This window comes from Hemiscyllium ocellatum, chromosome 1 (genome assembly GCF_020745735.1).
Source record: "Hemiscyllium ocellatum isolate sHemOce1 chromosome 1, sHemOce1.pat.X.cur, whole genome shotgun sequence".
Classification (NCBI taxonomy): Eukaryota; Metazoa; Chordata; class Chondrichthyes; order Orectolobiformes; family Hemiscylliidae; genus Hemiscyllium; species Hemiscyllium ocellatum.
Window position 1 is genome coordinate 94,800,043 of NC_083401.1, and position 16,676 is coordinate 94,816,718.

Consider the following 16,676-nt stretch of genomic DNA (forward strand, 5'->3'; position numbering starts at 1 on the left):
GATATTGCTAGAACTTAATTGTCTGAATTTATAAGGTGAGGTTGGACAAGCTCGGACTTTTTATCTTTAGAGTATAGGAGACTGAAAGGGGAGCTGATAGAAGTGTATAATATTGTATAAAGAAGGGGTATAGCATGCTTGCCTTCATTGGTCAGCCTTTTTCCCCAGGGTTGGGGAATTGAGGATGAGAGTGGGGAAAGAATGAAAGGGAACCTGAGGGTCTTCTGTTTAAGGAAGGCTGTAATACCAATGGCACCACACTAGCCAACCTTCGGTCTTCCAGCACCTCACCTGTGACTGTTGTACAAAAATCTCAGTAAGGGGACAAGCAGTTGCTTCCCTAGCTTTGCATGAAGTTTGAAGAAATACCTGATCAGCTCCTGGGGATTTATCTACCTTTTATGCATTATAAGACCTCCTGCACTACCTCTGTAGTATGGACAATTTTCAAGACACCACTGTTTTTTTCCCCAAGTTCCCTAGTTTCCATGTCATCCTCGCCAGTAAATATTGACACAAAATATTCATTTAGTATTTCACCCATAGAACATAGAACATTACAGCGCAGTACAGGTGCTTTGACCCTCAGTGTCACGCCGCCCTGCGAAACCAATCTGAAGCCCATCTACTCTACACTATTCTATTCTCGTCCATATGTCTATCCAGTGACTACTTAAGTGCCCATAAAGTTGGCAAGTCTACAACTGTTGCAGGCAGTGCATTCCATGCCCCTACTACTCTCTGAGTCAAGAAACTGCCTCTGACATCTGTCCTATATCTATCACCCCCTTAAAGGTATGATCTCTCATGCTAGCCATCACCATCTTAGGAAGGCTCTCACTTATCTAACTCTCTGATTATCTTGTATGTCCCAATTAAGTCACCTCTCAACCTTCCTCTCTCTGACGAAAACAGTCTCAAGTCCCTCAGCCTTACCTTCCTCCATACCAGATAACGTCCTAGTAAATCTCCTCTGAACCCTTTCTAAAGTGTCCACATCCTTCCTATAATGTGGTGACCAGAACTGCATGCAATACTCCAACTGCAGCCACACCAGAGTTTTGTATAGCTGCAGCATGACCTCGTCGTTCCGAAACTCGATCCCTCTACTAATAAAAGCTTACACACCATATACCTTCTTAACAGCGCTATCAACTTGGGTGGCGACTTTGACGGATCTGTATGCATGGACACCGAGAGCTCTCTGCTCATCTGCGCTACCAAGAAACTTACCATGACCCCATACTCTGCATTCTTGTTACTCCTTCCAAAGTGAATCATCTCACACTTTTCTGCATTACATTCCATTTGCCACCTCTCAGCTTAGCTCTGCAGCCTATCTATGTCCCTCTGTAACCTACAACATCCTTTGACACTATCCACAACTGTACCGACCTTAGTGTCATCCGCAAATTTACTAAGCCATCCTTCTATGCTCTCATCAGGGTTGTTCATAAAAAGGACAAACAGCAGTGGCTCCAAAACAGATCCTTGCGGAATACCACTAGCAATCGAATCCAGGATGAATCTTTCCAATCAACCACACCCCCTGTTTTCTTTCAAATTGCCAAGTTCTGATCCAAACCACTAAATCGCCCTCAATCCCATGCCTCCATATTTTGTGCAATAATCTACCATGAGGAACCTTACTAAACAGCTTACTGAAATCCATATACACCACATCAATGGCTTTACCCTCACCCACCTGTCTGGTCACCTCAGAGAATTCAGTAAGGTTTGTGAAGCGTGACCTACCCTTCACAAGACAGTGCCTGACTATGCCTAATCAACTTATTCCTCGCTAGATGATTATAAATCCTATCTCATAACTTTTTCCAGCACTCTACCCATAACCGAAGTAAGGCTTACTGGTCTATAATTACAAGGGTTGTCTCTACTCTCCTTGAACAAGGGAACAACATTTGTTATTCTCCAGTCTTCTGGTACAATTCCTGTAGTCAATGAAGACATAAAGATCAAAGCCAAAGGCTTAGCAGTCTCCTTCCTGGCTTCCCAGAGAATCCCAGAATAAATCTCATCTGTCCCAGGGGATTTATCTATTTTCACACTTTCCAGAATTTCTAACGCTTCTTTCTTGTGAACGTCAATCCCATAGCACCTTGAAGCCTGTTTCTCAGTATTCTCCTCAACAAGACCTGATCTAAAAGTTGAAGTTCTAAATTGGAGGAAGGCTAATTTTGACAGTATTAGGCAAGAACTACCAAAAGTTGGTTGGGGGCAGATGTTTGCAGATAAAGGGACGGCTAGAAAATGGAAAGCCTTCAGAAATGAGATAACGAGAGGCCATAGACAGTATAATCCTGTTAGGGCGAGAGGAAAGGCTGCTCGGTGTAGGGAATGCTAGATGACTAAAGAAATTAAGGGTTTGGTCAAGAAAAACAAGGAATCATATGTCAGGTATAGACAAGATAGATTGAGTGAATCCTGGGAACAGTATCAAGGCAGCAGGAGTATACTTAAGAGGGAAATCAGGAGGGCAAAAAGGGGACATGAGATAGCTTTGGCAAATAGAGTTAAGGAGAATCCAAAGGGTTTTCACAAATACATTAAAGACAAAGGGTAACTAGGGAGAGAAAAGGGCTCCTCAAAGATCAGCAAGGCGGCCTTTGTGTGGAGTCGCAGGAGATAGGAGAGATACTAAATGAGTATTTTGCATCAGTGTTTGCTGTGGAAAAGGGCATGAAAGATATACAATGTAGGAAATAGATGGTGACACCATGCAAAATGTCCATATGACAGAGAAGGATGTGCTGGATGTCTTGCAATCCATAAAAGTGGATAAATCCCTAGGACCTGATCAGGTGTACCCTAGGACTCTGTGGGAAGTAAGGAAACTGGGTCCCATGCTGAGATATTTGTATCATCGATAGTCACAGGTGAGGTGCCGGAAGACTGGAGGTTGGCTAACGTGGTGCCACTGTTTAAGAAGATGGTAAGGACAAGCTAGAGAACTATAGACCAGTGAACCTGACATCTGTGGTGGACATGTTGTTGAAGGGAATCCTGAGGGACAGGATGTACATGTATTTGGAAAGGCAAGGACTGATTAGGGATAGTCAACATGGCTTGTGCATGAGAAATCATGTGTCACAAACGTGATTGACTTTTTTTGAAGAAGTAACAAAGAGGATTGATGAGGGCAGAGCAGTGGACGTGATCTATATGGACTTCAGTAAGGCATTTGACAAGGATCCCCAAGGGAGACTGGTTGGCAAGACTAGATCTCATGGAATACAGGGAGAACTAGCCATTTGGATACCGAACTGGCTCAAAGGTAGAAGACAGGTGGTGGAAGTTTGTTTTTCAGACTGGAGGACTGTGACCACTGGAGTGCCACAAGGATCGGTGCTGGCTTCATTACTTTTCATCATTTATATAAATGATTTGGATGTGAGCATAAGAAGTATAATTAGTAAGTTTGCAGATGACGCCAAAATTGGAGGTGTAGTGGATAGTGAAGAGGGTTACCTCAGATTACAACAGGATCTTGATCAGGTGGGCCAATGAGCTGAGAAGTGGCAGATGGAGTTTAATTTAGATAAATGCGAGGTGCTGCATTTTGGGAAAGCAAATCTTAGCAGGACTTATACACTTAATGGTAAGGTCCTAGGGAGTGTTGCGGAACAAAGAGACCTTGGAGTGCAGGTTCATAGCTCCTTCAAAGTAGATCGCAGGTAGATAGGATAGTGAAAAAGGCATTTGATATGCTTTCCTTTATTGGTCAGAGTATTGAGTACAGGAGTTGGGAGGTCATGTTGCGGCTGTAAAGGACATTGATTAGACCACTTTTGGAATATTGCATGCAGTTCTAGTCTCCTTTCTATCAGAAGGACGTTGTGAAACTTGAAAGGGTTCAGAAAAGATTTACAAGAATGTTGGTCAGGGTTGGAGGATTTGAGCTATGGGGAGAGGTTGAATAGGCTGGTGCTGTTTTCCCTGGAGCTTCAGAGGCTGAGGGGTGACCTTATCGAGGTTTATATAATCATGAGGGACATGGATAAGATAAATAAACAAAATCTTTTCCCTCAAGTGGGGGAGTCCAGAACTAGAGGGCATAGGTTTAGAGTGAGAAGGGAAAGATATAAAAGAGACCTAATGGGCAATTTTTTCATGCAGGGGGTGGTGCATGTATGGAATGAGCTGCTAGAGGACGTGGTGCAGATTGAGACTATTGCAACATTTAAAAGGCACCTGGATGTTGTATATGAATAGAAAGAGTTTGGAGGGATATGGACCGGGTGCCGGCAGTTGGGACTAGATTGGGTTGGGATACCTGGTCGGCACGGACGATTTGGACCAAAGGATCTGTTTCTGTGGTGTATATCTCTATGACTTTATAATATTGTATTTTTCCAGTGGGAATATTGACAAAATAGCTTCCCCTATCTCCTTTGATTGCACGCACAACTTCCCACTACTGCCCTTGATTGGCCCTAATCTTACACTAGTCATTCTTTTATTCCTGATACACCTATATAAAGCTTTAGGGTTTTCCCTGATCCTATCTGCCAAAAACTTCTCATGTCCCCTTCTCACTCATCTTAGCTCTCTGTTTAGGTTTTTCATGACTATCTGGTAACTCTCAATCTCCCTAACTGAGCCTTTACATCTCATTCTAACATAAGCCTTCTTCTTTCTCTTGACAAGAGATTCAACTTGCTTTGTAAACCATGGCTCTTGCGCTTGACAGCTTCCTTCCTGTCTGACAGGTGCGTACTTATCAAGGACACACAGTAGCTGTTCCTTCAATAAGCTCCACATTTCTCTTGCTCCCTTTCCCTGCAGTTTCCTCCCCCATCTGATGCATTGTAAATCTTGCCTAATCGCATCGTAGTTGCCTTTCCCCCAGCTGTAGCTCTTGCCCTCCGGTGTAAACCTATCCCTTTCCAACGCTAAAGTAAACATAATTGAATTATCGTCACTATCACCAAAGTGCTCAACTACCTCCAAATCTCACACCTGGCAGGTTCATTACCCTGTACCAAATCTCATAACTCCTATGGATCCACGCACACATGGCCACGTTGATCTTTAAGGAGCCCTTTTCTCTTATTACTCTTTTGCTCTTAATATAACGATAGAATCTCTTTGGATTCTCCTTCAGTCTATTTACCAAAGCTATTTCATGTCCCCTTTTTGCCCTCCTGGTTTTCTTCTTTCTACTGCCCAAGAATTAAATTTTGAGGGGAGATTGTAAAAATTTGACCCATTTCCTTTAGAATTTAGAAGTTTAAACGGTGATCTGATTGAAGTTTTCAAGATATTAACAGGCAATGACAAGGCAGTTAAAGTATTTCCACAGTTGAAGATTCTAGAACTAATGGGCAGAGCCTGAAAATTATGCCCAGACTAGATGTTAGGGAGCACTTCTACCTACAACGAGTGGTAGAGGCTTGGAACTCTCTTTCAGAAACAGCAGTTGATAGTCATAGAGTCCTACAGCACAGAGACTGGACTTTTGGCCCAAACTGTTCCATGTTGATCAAAGTACCATACACGCTAACCCTATTTCCCTGCACTTGGCCTGTAGCATTCTAATCCTTTCTGATCCATGTTTTTGTCCAAATGCCTTTTAAATGTTGTTAATTAACCCATCTCAATTACTTCCACTGGCAGCTCATTCCATATGTGCACCACCGTATGTGTAAAAAGAAAATGCCCCTTAGGTTCCCTTTTATTTCCCCCCAACACACACACACACACACACACACACACACACACACACACACACACACACACACACACACACACCACCCTTAGACTGATGCTCTCTAGTCCTCAATCCCCCAATCCTGGGAAAAAGGCCGAGAGCATTCACCCTATCCATGCCCCTCATGATCTTATACATTTCTTTAAGATCCCCACACGGTCTCCTATGTTCTCGAGAAAAACATTTCCTGGCTTGTCCAACCTCTCCCTATAACTCAGACCATTGAGTCCTGGCAACATCCTTGTAAATTAATTATGCACTCTTTCCAGTTTAATAATGTCTTTTGTATAACAAGGTGACCAAACCTCAACACAATACCCCAAGTGCAGCCTCTCAAAATTCCCATACAACTGTAACATTATGTCCCAATTTCTATACTCTATGCCCACACTGATGAAGGCCAGTTGTGCTAAATGCTGCCTTCACTGCTCTGTCTACCTGTTACTCCACTTTCAGAAAACTGTGCACCTGAACTCCAAGATTTTAAGGCTCAATCGTTCACCATGAAACTCCGACCTTGATTTTATTTTCCAAAATGCAAGCCCTCACACTTATCTACATTAAATTTAATTTGCCCATTTCTCGGTCCACTTCCTCAACTGATCATGGTCCTGCTGTATTTTCTGAGAACATTCCTCACTGTCCATGACACTGCCTTTTTTAGTGTCTTTAGTAAACTTCCCAATCATACCTTGTACATTCTCATCCAAGTTATTGATATAGATAACAAACAGCAGTGGGCCCAGCACCAATCCCTGAGAAACACCAGTAGTCACGGGGCTCCAGTCCGACAAGCATTATTCCATGATGCTAGATCCTTTGTCAATTTTAAAACTGAGATAGATAAATCTTTGTGAAGTGAATGTATTAAGGGGCATAGACTAAAGGCAGATATAAGGTGTTAGGCCATGATCTCATTGAATGGCAGACAAAGCTCGAGAGGCTGAATAGCCTATGTTCCTATGTTAAAGTCAGCACCGGTGCCAGGGATGTAGGTCCATTCCAGGATATCCTAGTAGTAATAAATTGTTCAGGGTACAGCGAGTGGCAGAGTGGTGCTGAGGTGGAGATGTTCGAGAGCATCAAGTTCCTAGGAGTGAGGATCACCAACAGTCTGTCCTGGTTAGATTGCCACTACAGTTAAGAAAGCAGACAATGTCCCTTCTACTTCAGGGGTTTAAGGGAATTGAGCATGCCCATAAAGACACTTACAAATTTGTATCGAAATACCATCGAATGCATCCAGACAGGATGCTTTGCAGTGTGGTATGGTGACTGCTCTTCCCAAGACTGTAAGAAACTGCAGAATTGTGAACACAGCCCAGTCCATCACGCAAACCAACCTCACATCAGTTGACTTCATTTATATCTCCCGCCACATCGAGAAAGCAACTAAATAACCAAAGACTCCTCCCACCTCGATTGTACACACTTCCATCCTCTTCCATTGGGCAGAAGCTATAAAATTTTATATACATGTTCTAACAACTTCAAGAACAGCTTCTTTCAGGTAGTTATCAGACTTTTTAATGGAACTCTTTAATGTTAATGTTGATCTCTCACTGCACCTTTGCAGCTGTAACATTGTATAATGCACTCTGTTCTGTAATCCTGATGCACTTGTACAGTACATTTGGGTAGTAAAGCATGCAAGACAACACTTCTCAAGGGCAAATTATTGCAAATGCTGGAATCTGTATTGATAACAAAAAATGCTGGAAATCACAGCCGGTCAGGCATAATCCATGTGGAGAGAGCAAGTGAATATTTCAAGTCTAGTTGACGCTTCATCAGAGCTGACATGAAATATGAAGAGGACAGTATTTATGCTATAGTGTAGGGGTGGAATACAGGGAGAAAGGTTGCTGATAGTGCATATTAAGTGATTGGAATGTGAGAATGGCAGAGCAATGGTGCGTTCACCTGCCAAACTGGAAAGAATACATGGTCCCACTGGAGTGAGGGAAGCGGAGCAAGGACATGATGACAGAGAATATAATAAGTAAAGAAAGTGAAGGAATGGGAGTGAGTTCACAATCTGAAGGTGCTGAATTAAGTCCAGAACATGGTACAGTGTTTAACCTGAAAATGACATTTTCTTCCAGTTTGCACTGGATTCACTGGAACATTGCAGCATGCCAAGAACAGACAAGTGGGCATGCGAGCAGGATGCTGTGTTAAAATGATTAGCTGTGGGAAGGTCAGGGATTTGTGCGCGGACCAGAGGTATTCTACAAAGCGATCACCCACTGTCTTTGGTTTCTCCAATATAGAGTAGACCACATTGGATGCAGGGAATATAGTAGACCAAATTGGAGGAGATACAGGTGAAATGCTGCTTCATCTGGCAAAGCTGTCATAGGTCCTGGGATTGTGAGCAGGTAGGTGGTGAAGGGGCAGATCCTTCCATGCAGTTACATGGGAAGGTGCATTGGGAAGAGGGGTTCATGTTGGTGATCATTGAGGAGCAGACTAGAGTGTCCTAGAGAGAACAGTCCATGCAAAATGCAGACGGGGGACTGAGGGAAAGATGTGGTGGTATTTTGCTTGATTTGTCTGAAATGGTGGTGAAAGATTCTTTGAATGCAGAAGCTATTGGAATGAAAGTGGAGGGCAAGGGGTATCCAATCATACTGTTGTGAGTGATGGAAAGGGGCAAGGGTGGAAGCTTAGGTGATTAGGTTGGATGCGGCGGCCGGCTCTGTCAACCACAGTGGGCATGAAGCCACAGTTATGGAAGAAGGAAGCCATATCAGCAGCACTGTTTTGGATGGTGACATTCCCCCAACAAATACAACATTGACCAAACAACTGGGAGAATGGGATGGAATCCTTACCGGATGTAGGCTGTGAAGAGCTGTAATCAAGGTAGCTATGGGAGTCATTGGCTTTGTAGTGGATTGCATTGGACAATTTATTGCCTGAAATGGAGATGGAGGGCAAGGAAAGGAAGGGAAGAGTCGAGATGGACTATATGAAAGTTATAGAGGGGTGGAAATAGGATACAAAATTAGCAGGAGCATGAGGCGGCACCAAAATAGTCATCGATGTACTATAAAAAGAGTTGTAGGAGGGGTCTAGTGTAGGACTGGAACAAAGATTATTCCACATACCCCATAAATAGGCATAACTGGGACCCATGTGATGCCCATAGCCACTCCTTTGGCTTGGCAGAAGTGAGATAAATTCAAGGCGAAATTGTTCAATGAGAGAACAAGTTCAGCCAAGCAGAGGAGAGTGGTGATGGATAGGGATTGTTCAAGTCTTTGACTGAGAGCTTTCAGGCCACCCGCGTGTGGAATGGGGCTACAAAAGGAATTGGACATCATGGCGAACATTTTTCACTGTACCTTGGCACATGACAGTAATAACTCAAATCAAAAAAATGGGGCCCCAATCAGACAAGAAGGTGGGTTGGGTAGTTACTGAGGAAAATTTGTTAAAACGCAATGAGAAAATTTACTCAGCCTTGCAGAGAAAACCCCTTAACAATACTGACATTTAATGAAAAATGCTGCAAATGTGTTGCTGGTCAAAGCACAGCAGGTTAGGCAGCATCTCAGGAATAGAGAATTCGACGTTTCGAGCATAAGCCCTTCATCAGGAATAAGAGAGAGAGAGCCAAGCCGGCTGAGATAAAAGGTAGGGAGGAGGGACTAGGGGGAGGGGCGATGGAGGTGGGATAGGTGGAAGGAGGTCAAGGTGAGGGTGATAGGCCGGAGTGGGGTGGGGGCGGAGAGGTCAGGAAGAGGATTGCAGGTTAGGAGGGCGGTGCTGAGTTGAGGGAACCGACTGAGACAAGGTGGGGGGAGGGGAAATGAGGAAGCTGGAGAAATCTGAATTCATACCTTGTGGTTGGAGGGTTCCCAGGCGGAAGATGAGGCGCTCCTCCTCCAGCCGTCGTGTAGTTGTGTTCTGCCGGTGGAGGAGTCCAAGGACCTGCATGTCCTCGGTGGAGTGGGAGGGGGAGTTAAAGTGTTGAGCCACGGGGTGATTGGGTTGGTTGGTTCGGGCGGCCCAGAGGTGTTCTCTGAAGCGTTCCGCAAGTAAGCGGCCTGTCTCACCAATATAGAGGAGGCCACATCGGGTGCAGCGGATGCAATAGATGATGTGTGTGGAGGTACAGGTGAACTTGTGGCGGATATGGAAGGATCCCTTGGGGCCTTGGAGGGAAGTGAGTGTGGAGGTGTGGGCGCAAGTTTTACATTTCCTGCGGTTGCAGGGGAAGGTGCCGGGGGTGGAGGTTGGGTTGGTGGGGGGTGTGGATCTGACAAGGGAGTCACGAAGGGAGTGGTCCTTGCGGAACGCTGATAGGGGAGGGGAGGGAAATATATCCTTGGTGGTGGGGTCCGTTTGGAGGTGGCGGAAATGGCGGCGGATAATACGTTGTATGCGCAGGTTGGTGGGGTGGTAGGTGAGAACCAGTGGGGTTCTGTCTTGGTGGCGGTTGGAGGAGCGGGGCTCAAGGGCGGAGGAGCGGGAAGTGGAGGAGATGCGGTGGAGGGCATCGTCGATCACGTCTGGGGGGAATCTGCGGTCCTTGAAGAAGGAGGCCATCTGGGTTGTGCGGTGTTGGAATTGGTCTTGAAGAAGGAGGATACTAAGATTCAATTTTTAGAAACAGAAGTGACTTCCTAATTTTCTGTGCCTGTTCGTTGGAATAAAATGTAAAATATAGATATATTAATCTGAATAGTATGATGTTCTGGAAGAACAAGACATACTGGAAGATGCTGATTGCATTTTAATTTGTGTTGTGGATGTTAAGATGATGGATTCTTCTGTCACTTCAGTGGATGGACATTCAGCAAACAAGGAAAAAAATGGCGAGTTTTCAATCTTGATTTTTATATTTTGATGACTAATTTTTTTATTAGATTGTATTTAAAATTATTTTACATTGATGGAATTGATTTTTATAAACAGCTATAGTTTGCTGTTGCTTACTTTGACAGGCAAACCATCTCTCTGAATAGGTTTTTAAGGATGAAATGATTTGTCATATATAATCTTCCTTTGTCATTTTCTTACATTAAAGACAATTGAACAGATTCCCTTTTTTTTGCTGCCATGATTCGCAATACGAACATTATAGTGGCGAAGTTGCAATAATGCCTGACATTCTTTTATTCCTACACCTGAGCATGTTAGCTTTTATTTGATAACTATGTTTGAATCAAAAATGTTGTTATTTGAACTGAAAATGTGATATAAATTTTATGCTACAACCATTTTTGAACTGAGATTAATGTTATATGCAGAATGGTTCATCACACAAATAAAATGCCTCCTTTTCAGTCAGATTATATTAGGAAACAAGGAAGAATGTATAGTGGATCGGATTTAAATGTGGGAATCATCCAGAAGGAGTGAGATCATAAGCTGAATTTTAATTCTAAGAATAAAACACAGTAAAGAATACAGCAATATGTTGAAAGATGTGCAGGTGTGTTGAAAGGTGGATTAGCCATGCTAAATTCCCCCACAATGTCCAGGTGGATTAGCTGTGGTAAATGCAAGGTTACAGAGATGGGGTGGGAGCTGTGTCTAGTTCCCCACAGTGTTGTTCGGAGAGTCAGTGCAGATTCAATGGACTGATTAGTCTCTATCTGCGCTTGAGGGATTCTATGTTTCTATATTGCTGAAGTAGCGAAAGCACTGAAATGGAAGACTTTGATATTTAGAGGAAATGCTTAATTGTTATTATTGCTTTTACTTGTGCCCACTGTGGGATTATGAGAAAGACGTTAAAGCAGCAGTGTTTAAGAAAAACTTTAACTTTAAGAATTATTGGTGCAAAGGAGAAACAAAACTTGTTGGAAGTGATTGTAGCTTTTGATGAAATATAGGAATTTCAATCAAAACTAGCAGAGGTGAGGCCCAGAATATTTGTAAACGAAGACAAGATAGTTAATGAATACAGTGATTAATCTGGAATTGACTAATCAATGGAGACGATCATTCATGAATTAGCATATCCTTTATTGTCACATATACTCAAGTACAAGAATATAGTGAAAGTTTTACAAAACTACCTCTTATGGCACCATCTTAGATACAAATACCTAGGTACAAGTCTTAGACACAAAGAGGTATAAACAAGAAAAGTGGTTACATTACTTTACAGTGATTCATTGTGTAAGTTAGAAAGAAAACAGTTAAAAAGGGAGACATTATAATCAGATAAACATTAATACAAATAAACACAGCGTGGAGCCTTTCGCATGTGATCTGACCGCCCACGCCAGACCCCAGTCCAGCAACCCCATTCCAGCTCTGCTCCAAGCCTTTAGTCTGCTCTGCACTGACTGTCACCTGCTTCAAGATAAGTTTTCTCTGGAACTCTCTTCCTGCGCCAGCCTCAGCCCAGGACTGCTTCCCTGTGCCATTCTCCGCTCCGGGACTGCTTCCCCACGGTCTGCACTCCAGGACACCTTCCCCGAGCAGGTCTCTACTCCGGGACTGCTTCCACACTCTGGTCTCCGCTACGGGACTGCTTTCCCGTGCTAGTCTGCACTCCAGGAGACCTTCCCCGAGCCGGTCTCTGCTCTGGGACTGCTTCCCCATGGTCTCCACTCCAGGACACCTTCCCCGAGCAGGTCTCTGCTCCGGGACTGCTTCCGCTCTCTGGTCTCCGCTATGGGACTGCTTCGCTGTGTTGGTCTCCGCTCCGGGACTGCTTCGCCTCTCCGGTCTCCGCTCCGGGACTGCTTCCCTGTTCTGATATCTGCTCTGGGACTGCCTTTCCACACCGGCCGCTGCTCCTGGATTTGCCTCCGGCTTTCCTCCGATCCCCTCTAGGTAAGTCCAAGTTGTTATATGGAAAAAGAAACATAGACAGGGAAAAAAAAAGAAAAAAATTTTTAAAGAAAGGTTCATTTGTGTTCTCAACAAAACTAAAATCATTGCACAGTGTGCACTTAAATTTTTTTTTTGAGAAGAAACTTGCTTGGAGGAATGGGAAAAGTCTAAACCTGCCTGAGTAGCTGGTTTAAGCCAGAGTGTGATGTTACAAAAACTTAGGGACTGTTAACATTTTAAAAAGAAATCCCAATACGTCTTCTTAGCTAATTATCCATAATCCAGCTTCCATTCTCTCAAAAAATTCAAATTAACATTAGGGTTCAATTGTATTCTGTGTGGCTAATGAAGTTAGTGTTTTATTTCACATACGTTGCAGGTCTACTTAGCTGCCAGTTATTTTGGCTAGTTTCTCACAGTGACCTCATCCTTACCAATCTGCCAGCTGTAGGTGCATCTGTACATGACAGTATTGGTAAGAACAACCATTGCGCAGTCCTTATGGAGACAAACTCCTGCCTTCAAATTGAGAATCATGTTATGTGGCACTATCACCGTGCGAAATAGGACAGACTTCAATCAGATCTAGCAACTCAAGACTGGACATTTATCAGGCGCTGTGAGCCATTAGCAGCAGCAGAATTGTACTCCAGCACAATCTGTAACCTCATGGCCTGGCATATCCCCCACTCAAGCATTATCATCAACACTGCTTCGATAGAAATTGCAGGAGGGCACACTAGGAGCAGCACCTGAAGATGAGGTGTCAAACTGGTGAAGCCACCGAGCAGGAATACTTGCATGACAGCATAAGCAGCAAGTAATATATAGAGCTGTCATCCCACAACCAACGGGGTCAGCTCAAAGCTCTGTAGCCTTGTCACATCCAGCCGTGGACAATTAAATAACTCATTGGAAGAGTAGCTCCACAAATATCTCCATTCTCAATGATGGAAGAGCACAATACAGTGCAAAAGGCTGAAGCTTTCCAGCCAGAAGTGCCTCCTCCATGGGTCAACACACACTGCCATGACGGAGGGAATTCCAGGATTTTGACACACTAACAGTGATGGGATAGCGAAATATTTTCAAGTCCGCGTTAGTAATTCAGTGTCTCGTGGCAACTTCAGGGATGTGGGTTCAATTTCAACAATGGCATATTGTAAAATTTGGATTTTAAATAAGGTCAAAATAGGTGATTTGGTGGCAGTTTAGGAGCAGCATGATTGCTCAGTGATTAACACTACTGCTTTACAACACCAGCATTCGATTCCAGCCTTGGGTAACTGTGTGGAGTTTGCACATTCTCACCATGTCTGTATGCATTTCCCACACTGTGCAAAGATGCACAGGTTAGGTGGATTAGCCGTGCTAAATTGCACTGTTGTGTCCAAGGATGCATAGGCGAAGTGGATTAGCCATGGTTAATGCAGGCTGATGGGGATAGGGTGGAGTTCGGAGTGGGATGCTGTTCAGAAGGTCAGTGCAGACCAGGTGGACTGAGTGCTGTCTTTCTGTACTGTAGAGATTCTCTGATTCTGAGATGAGCAGTGGGGAATTGCATGAGATGACTGCCTGGAACTCAAGTGGAGGAACCTTCGTGAAACTACCCCAAATTAGCACATGGTCAATTTGTGGGATTATTCAAGCCTGAAGTTAAAAAGTATATACTAAAAGATGATCCATTAACTGGAAATTACAGAAGTGACTAATAATAGCGCAGGTTTATAAATACATAATGAATTATCTATGTATTTAGGGCTAAAATGAGGGTAATGATTACACTATTTTTGATCATTGTTAGTATTTGTGACAGCAGAGGAAAGTGAAATGTCCTTTTCGCACTATGAAATACAATTCTGCATGAAGCCAGTGTGTTACTTGGATCTAAGGAGCATTGCATTTGATAGGCAAAGATCTACAGAACTGATAGCACAGACAATTGGAGATCCCCTTCATATGTTATTTTGGGATAAAGTTGAGATCTGAAGTAATAATCAAGAGAATGAGAGTTCAAATTCCATTGTGGCACTTTGAAAATATTTAGTTTAGTAAAAATCTAAATACAAAACATTGGTTTCAATGAATTGCCACGAAAAGCCAACTGATTAATGAATGTCCAGTAATTATTATCTGGCATCACCTGTATTTAACTCCAGTCCTATCTCATTGGAGTTGACTCAGAATAATACAAGGGCTAAAATGGTTGATTTGTACACATAGGTTGCATGGGCAATTGTATTAATTTGAATATAGAATATTGAAAAATGTTTCAGTGAAGATATTTAAAATGACTAAAGGGTGGTTAGGTTAAATGGAGAGAAATGCTGCTCTTCTGAACAAACAAGTATAACCTTAAATTTACAGCTAAACTATTGATGGTAAATTAAGTTAGCAAGTATTTTTGGAATTCTCTCCCTCAAATAAATATGAAAATTAGGGCAGTTGAAAATTTCAGAACTGCGATTGATTAATTTCTGTTCAGCAAAGGTTTTCAGCATAAGCAAACCCAGAGGGTAGAGTTAAATTGCATGTGAGCCATGATCTAATTTATTACGAGAGTGGGGCTGTTGTTGTTATTATTATTTCTATTGTTTGTTTTCCAGTGCTGCCTAACATGGTATTCAGTTGTGGCAAGCTAGAAAATTAGGAATGAGAGTCACATCCTGATTTTAAAAAAAAAATAAGCTTAACCTTCCTTCCTTTTAGCGTTGGCGCATCAGAACAGCTATTGCTTGTTTTTGGCACAAAAATGAAAGTGGCCTGTTTGCATTGATTTTTCTGTGTCAGCCAATAGTATAAGTTCCTTTGAAATTTAGATCTAAAGAGCACTTGGGATGGTTAAAAAATAGTCATAACTGACTGAAATTCTAACATTATCTCAAATAATTTAATTTTGTATTGTACATATAAATGTTGAATAATCACAAAGCATGGATACTGTGGCTATAATAAATTTTCAGTATGAATGTGTAATGATATATCAACCTATTTTTTATTTTAGTAATGCAGTATGGAAAGGGCAAGTCCTGCCACTATAGATTTCTTACAAAAGGGCAACAGTGGATGTGGCTTCAGACTCACTATTATATTACTTATCATCAGTGGAACTCCAGGCCAGAATTCATTGTTTGTACTCATACTGTTGTAAGGTAAGATATATGTTCTGGTACATTTAGTCTACTTCAGCATGTATTATCATTCTTATTTGTACTCAAATCTACCAGTTAAAATTTGTGCCACCCTAATTACTTGTAACATTTCGTGTTAAGCAACACGTTAACATACCTGAACCTCCAGAGATTATCCAGCCTTAAAAATTCTGAACTTCCAAGAATTATATATTCATATTTTAAAGATCTCCGCAAGAAAGACATGCACTTAAGCAGTGTCTTTCGTGACCACTGGATGATGGCTTAAACTGCTTTTTCTGACAAATGAAGTAATTTGAAGTCTCAATGCTGTTAGAGTTCAGGAAACACAACAGCCAATTTGCTCACAGTAAGCTGCTACAAACTGCAAAACAATGCTAACCAAATAATTTGTTTCTGGAAATATTGTTTGAAAAAATAAATAATAACAGGCCGCCAGGAGTTACGCTTGTGTTCATTGCCAAAATAATGCCATGAGAGTTTTTGCATCTACCTGAGAGAGCAAGTATTCAGTGTCTCATCTGAACTATGATACCTCTGACATGCATTGCACCCTGCCAGCCGTGATGTTCATGCCCAAGTGCTAAAACTGATCATGAATTCACCATCGCAGTTATTCCTCCAAAGTATTTGTATTTCCATTCTTTGACATAATTTCTCACATCAGACAGCTCTTAAACCAATAAAGTTTCATGACTCCTGCTTTGCATGTATTCCATAATGTTTTCTTTAAGTAATTATAAAGTTTAACTTCATACTGATGATTCGCTACTTCATATTTAAATAAGGAAACCATAAAAGCAGTATGCCACTAACAAAATGGCAGTTCTGCTAATATATTTATAAATGACTGAGAAAGAAGTAGTGGCTCTGTGGTCATTTTCTTGTCATGGATTCTCACCTGCACTCAGTGTTTAGTGTCTGCCTGTCTTAGACCAGTCAAAATAAAACAGCCACAGTTCTGGCATCTGGCTGACCATGGGAAAATTGCC

General features: G+C 42.4%; 1 protein-coding gene across 4 annotated transcripts in view; it reads left to right on the forward strand.

Moving 5' to 3' along the window:
* Window positions 1–16,676, forward strand: part of clocka (clock circadian regulator a) — a 125,719-nt gene that overhangs the window by 73,133 nt on the left and 35,910 nt on the right. For all 4 annotated transcript variants that reach the window (XM_060830747.1, XM_060830753.1, XM_060830760.1 and 1 more), the window contains exon 12: window positions 15,537–15,684. In XM_060830747.1, the coding sequence (XP_060686730.1) occupies window positions 15,537–15,684 (148 nt within the window). The remainder of the gene's footprint in view (window positions 1–15,536; window positions 15,685–16,676) is intronic.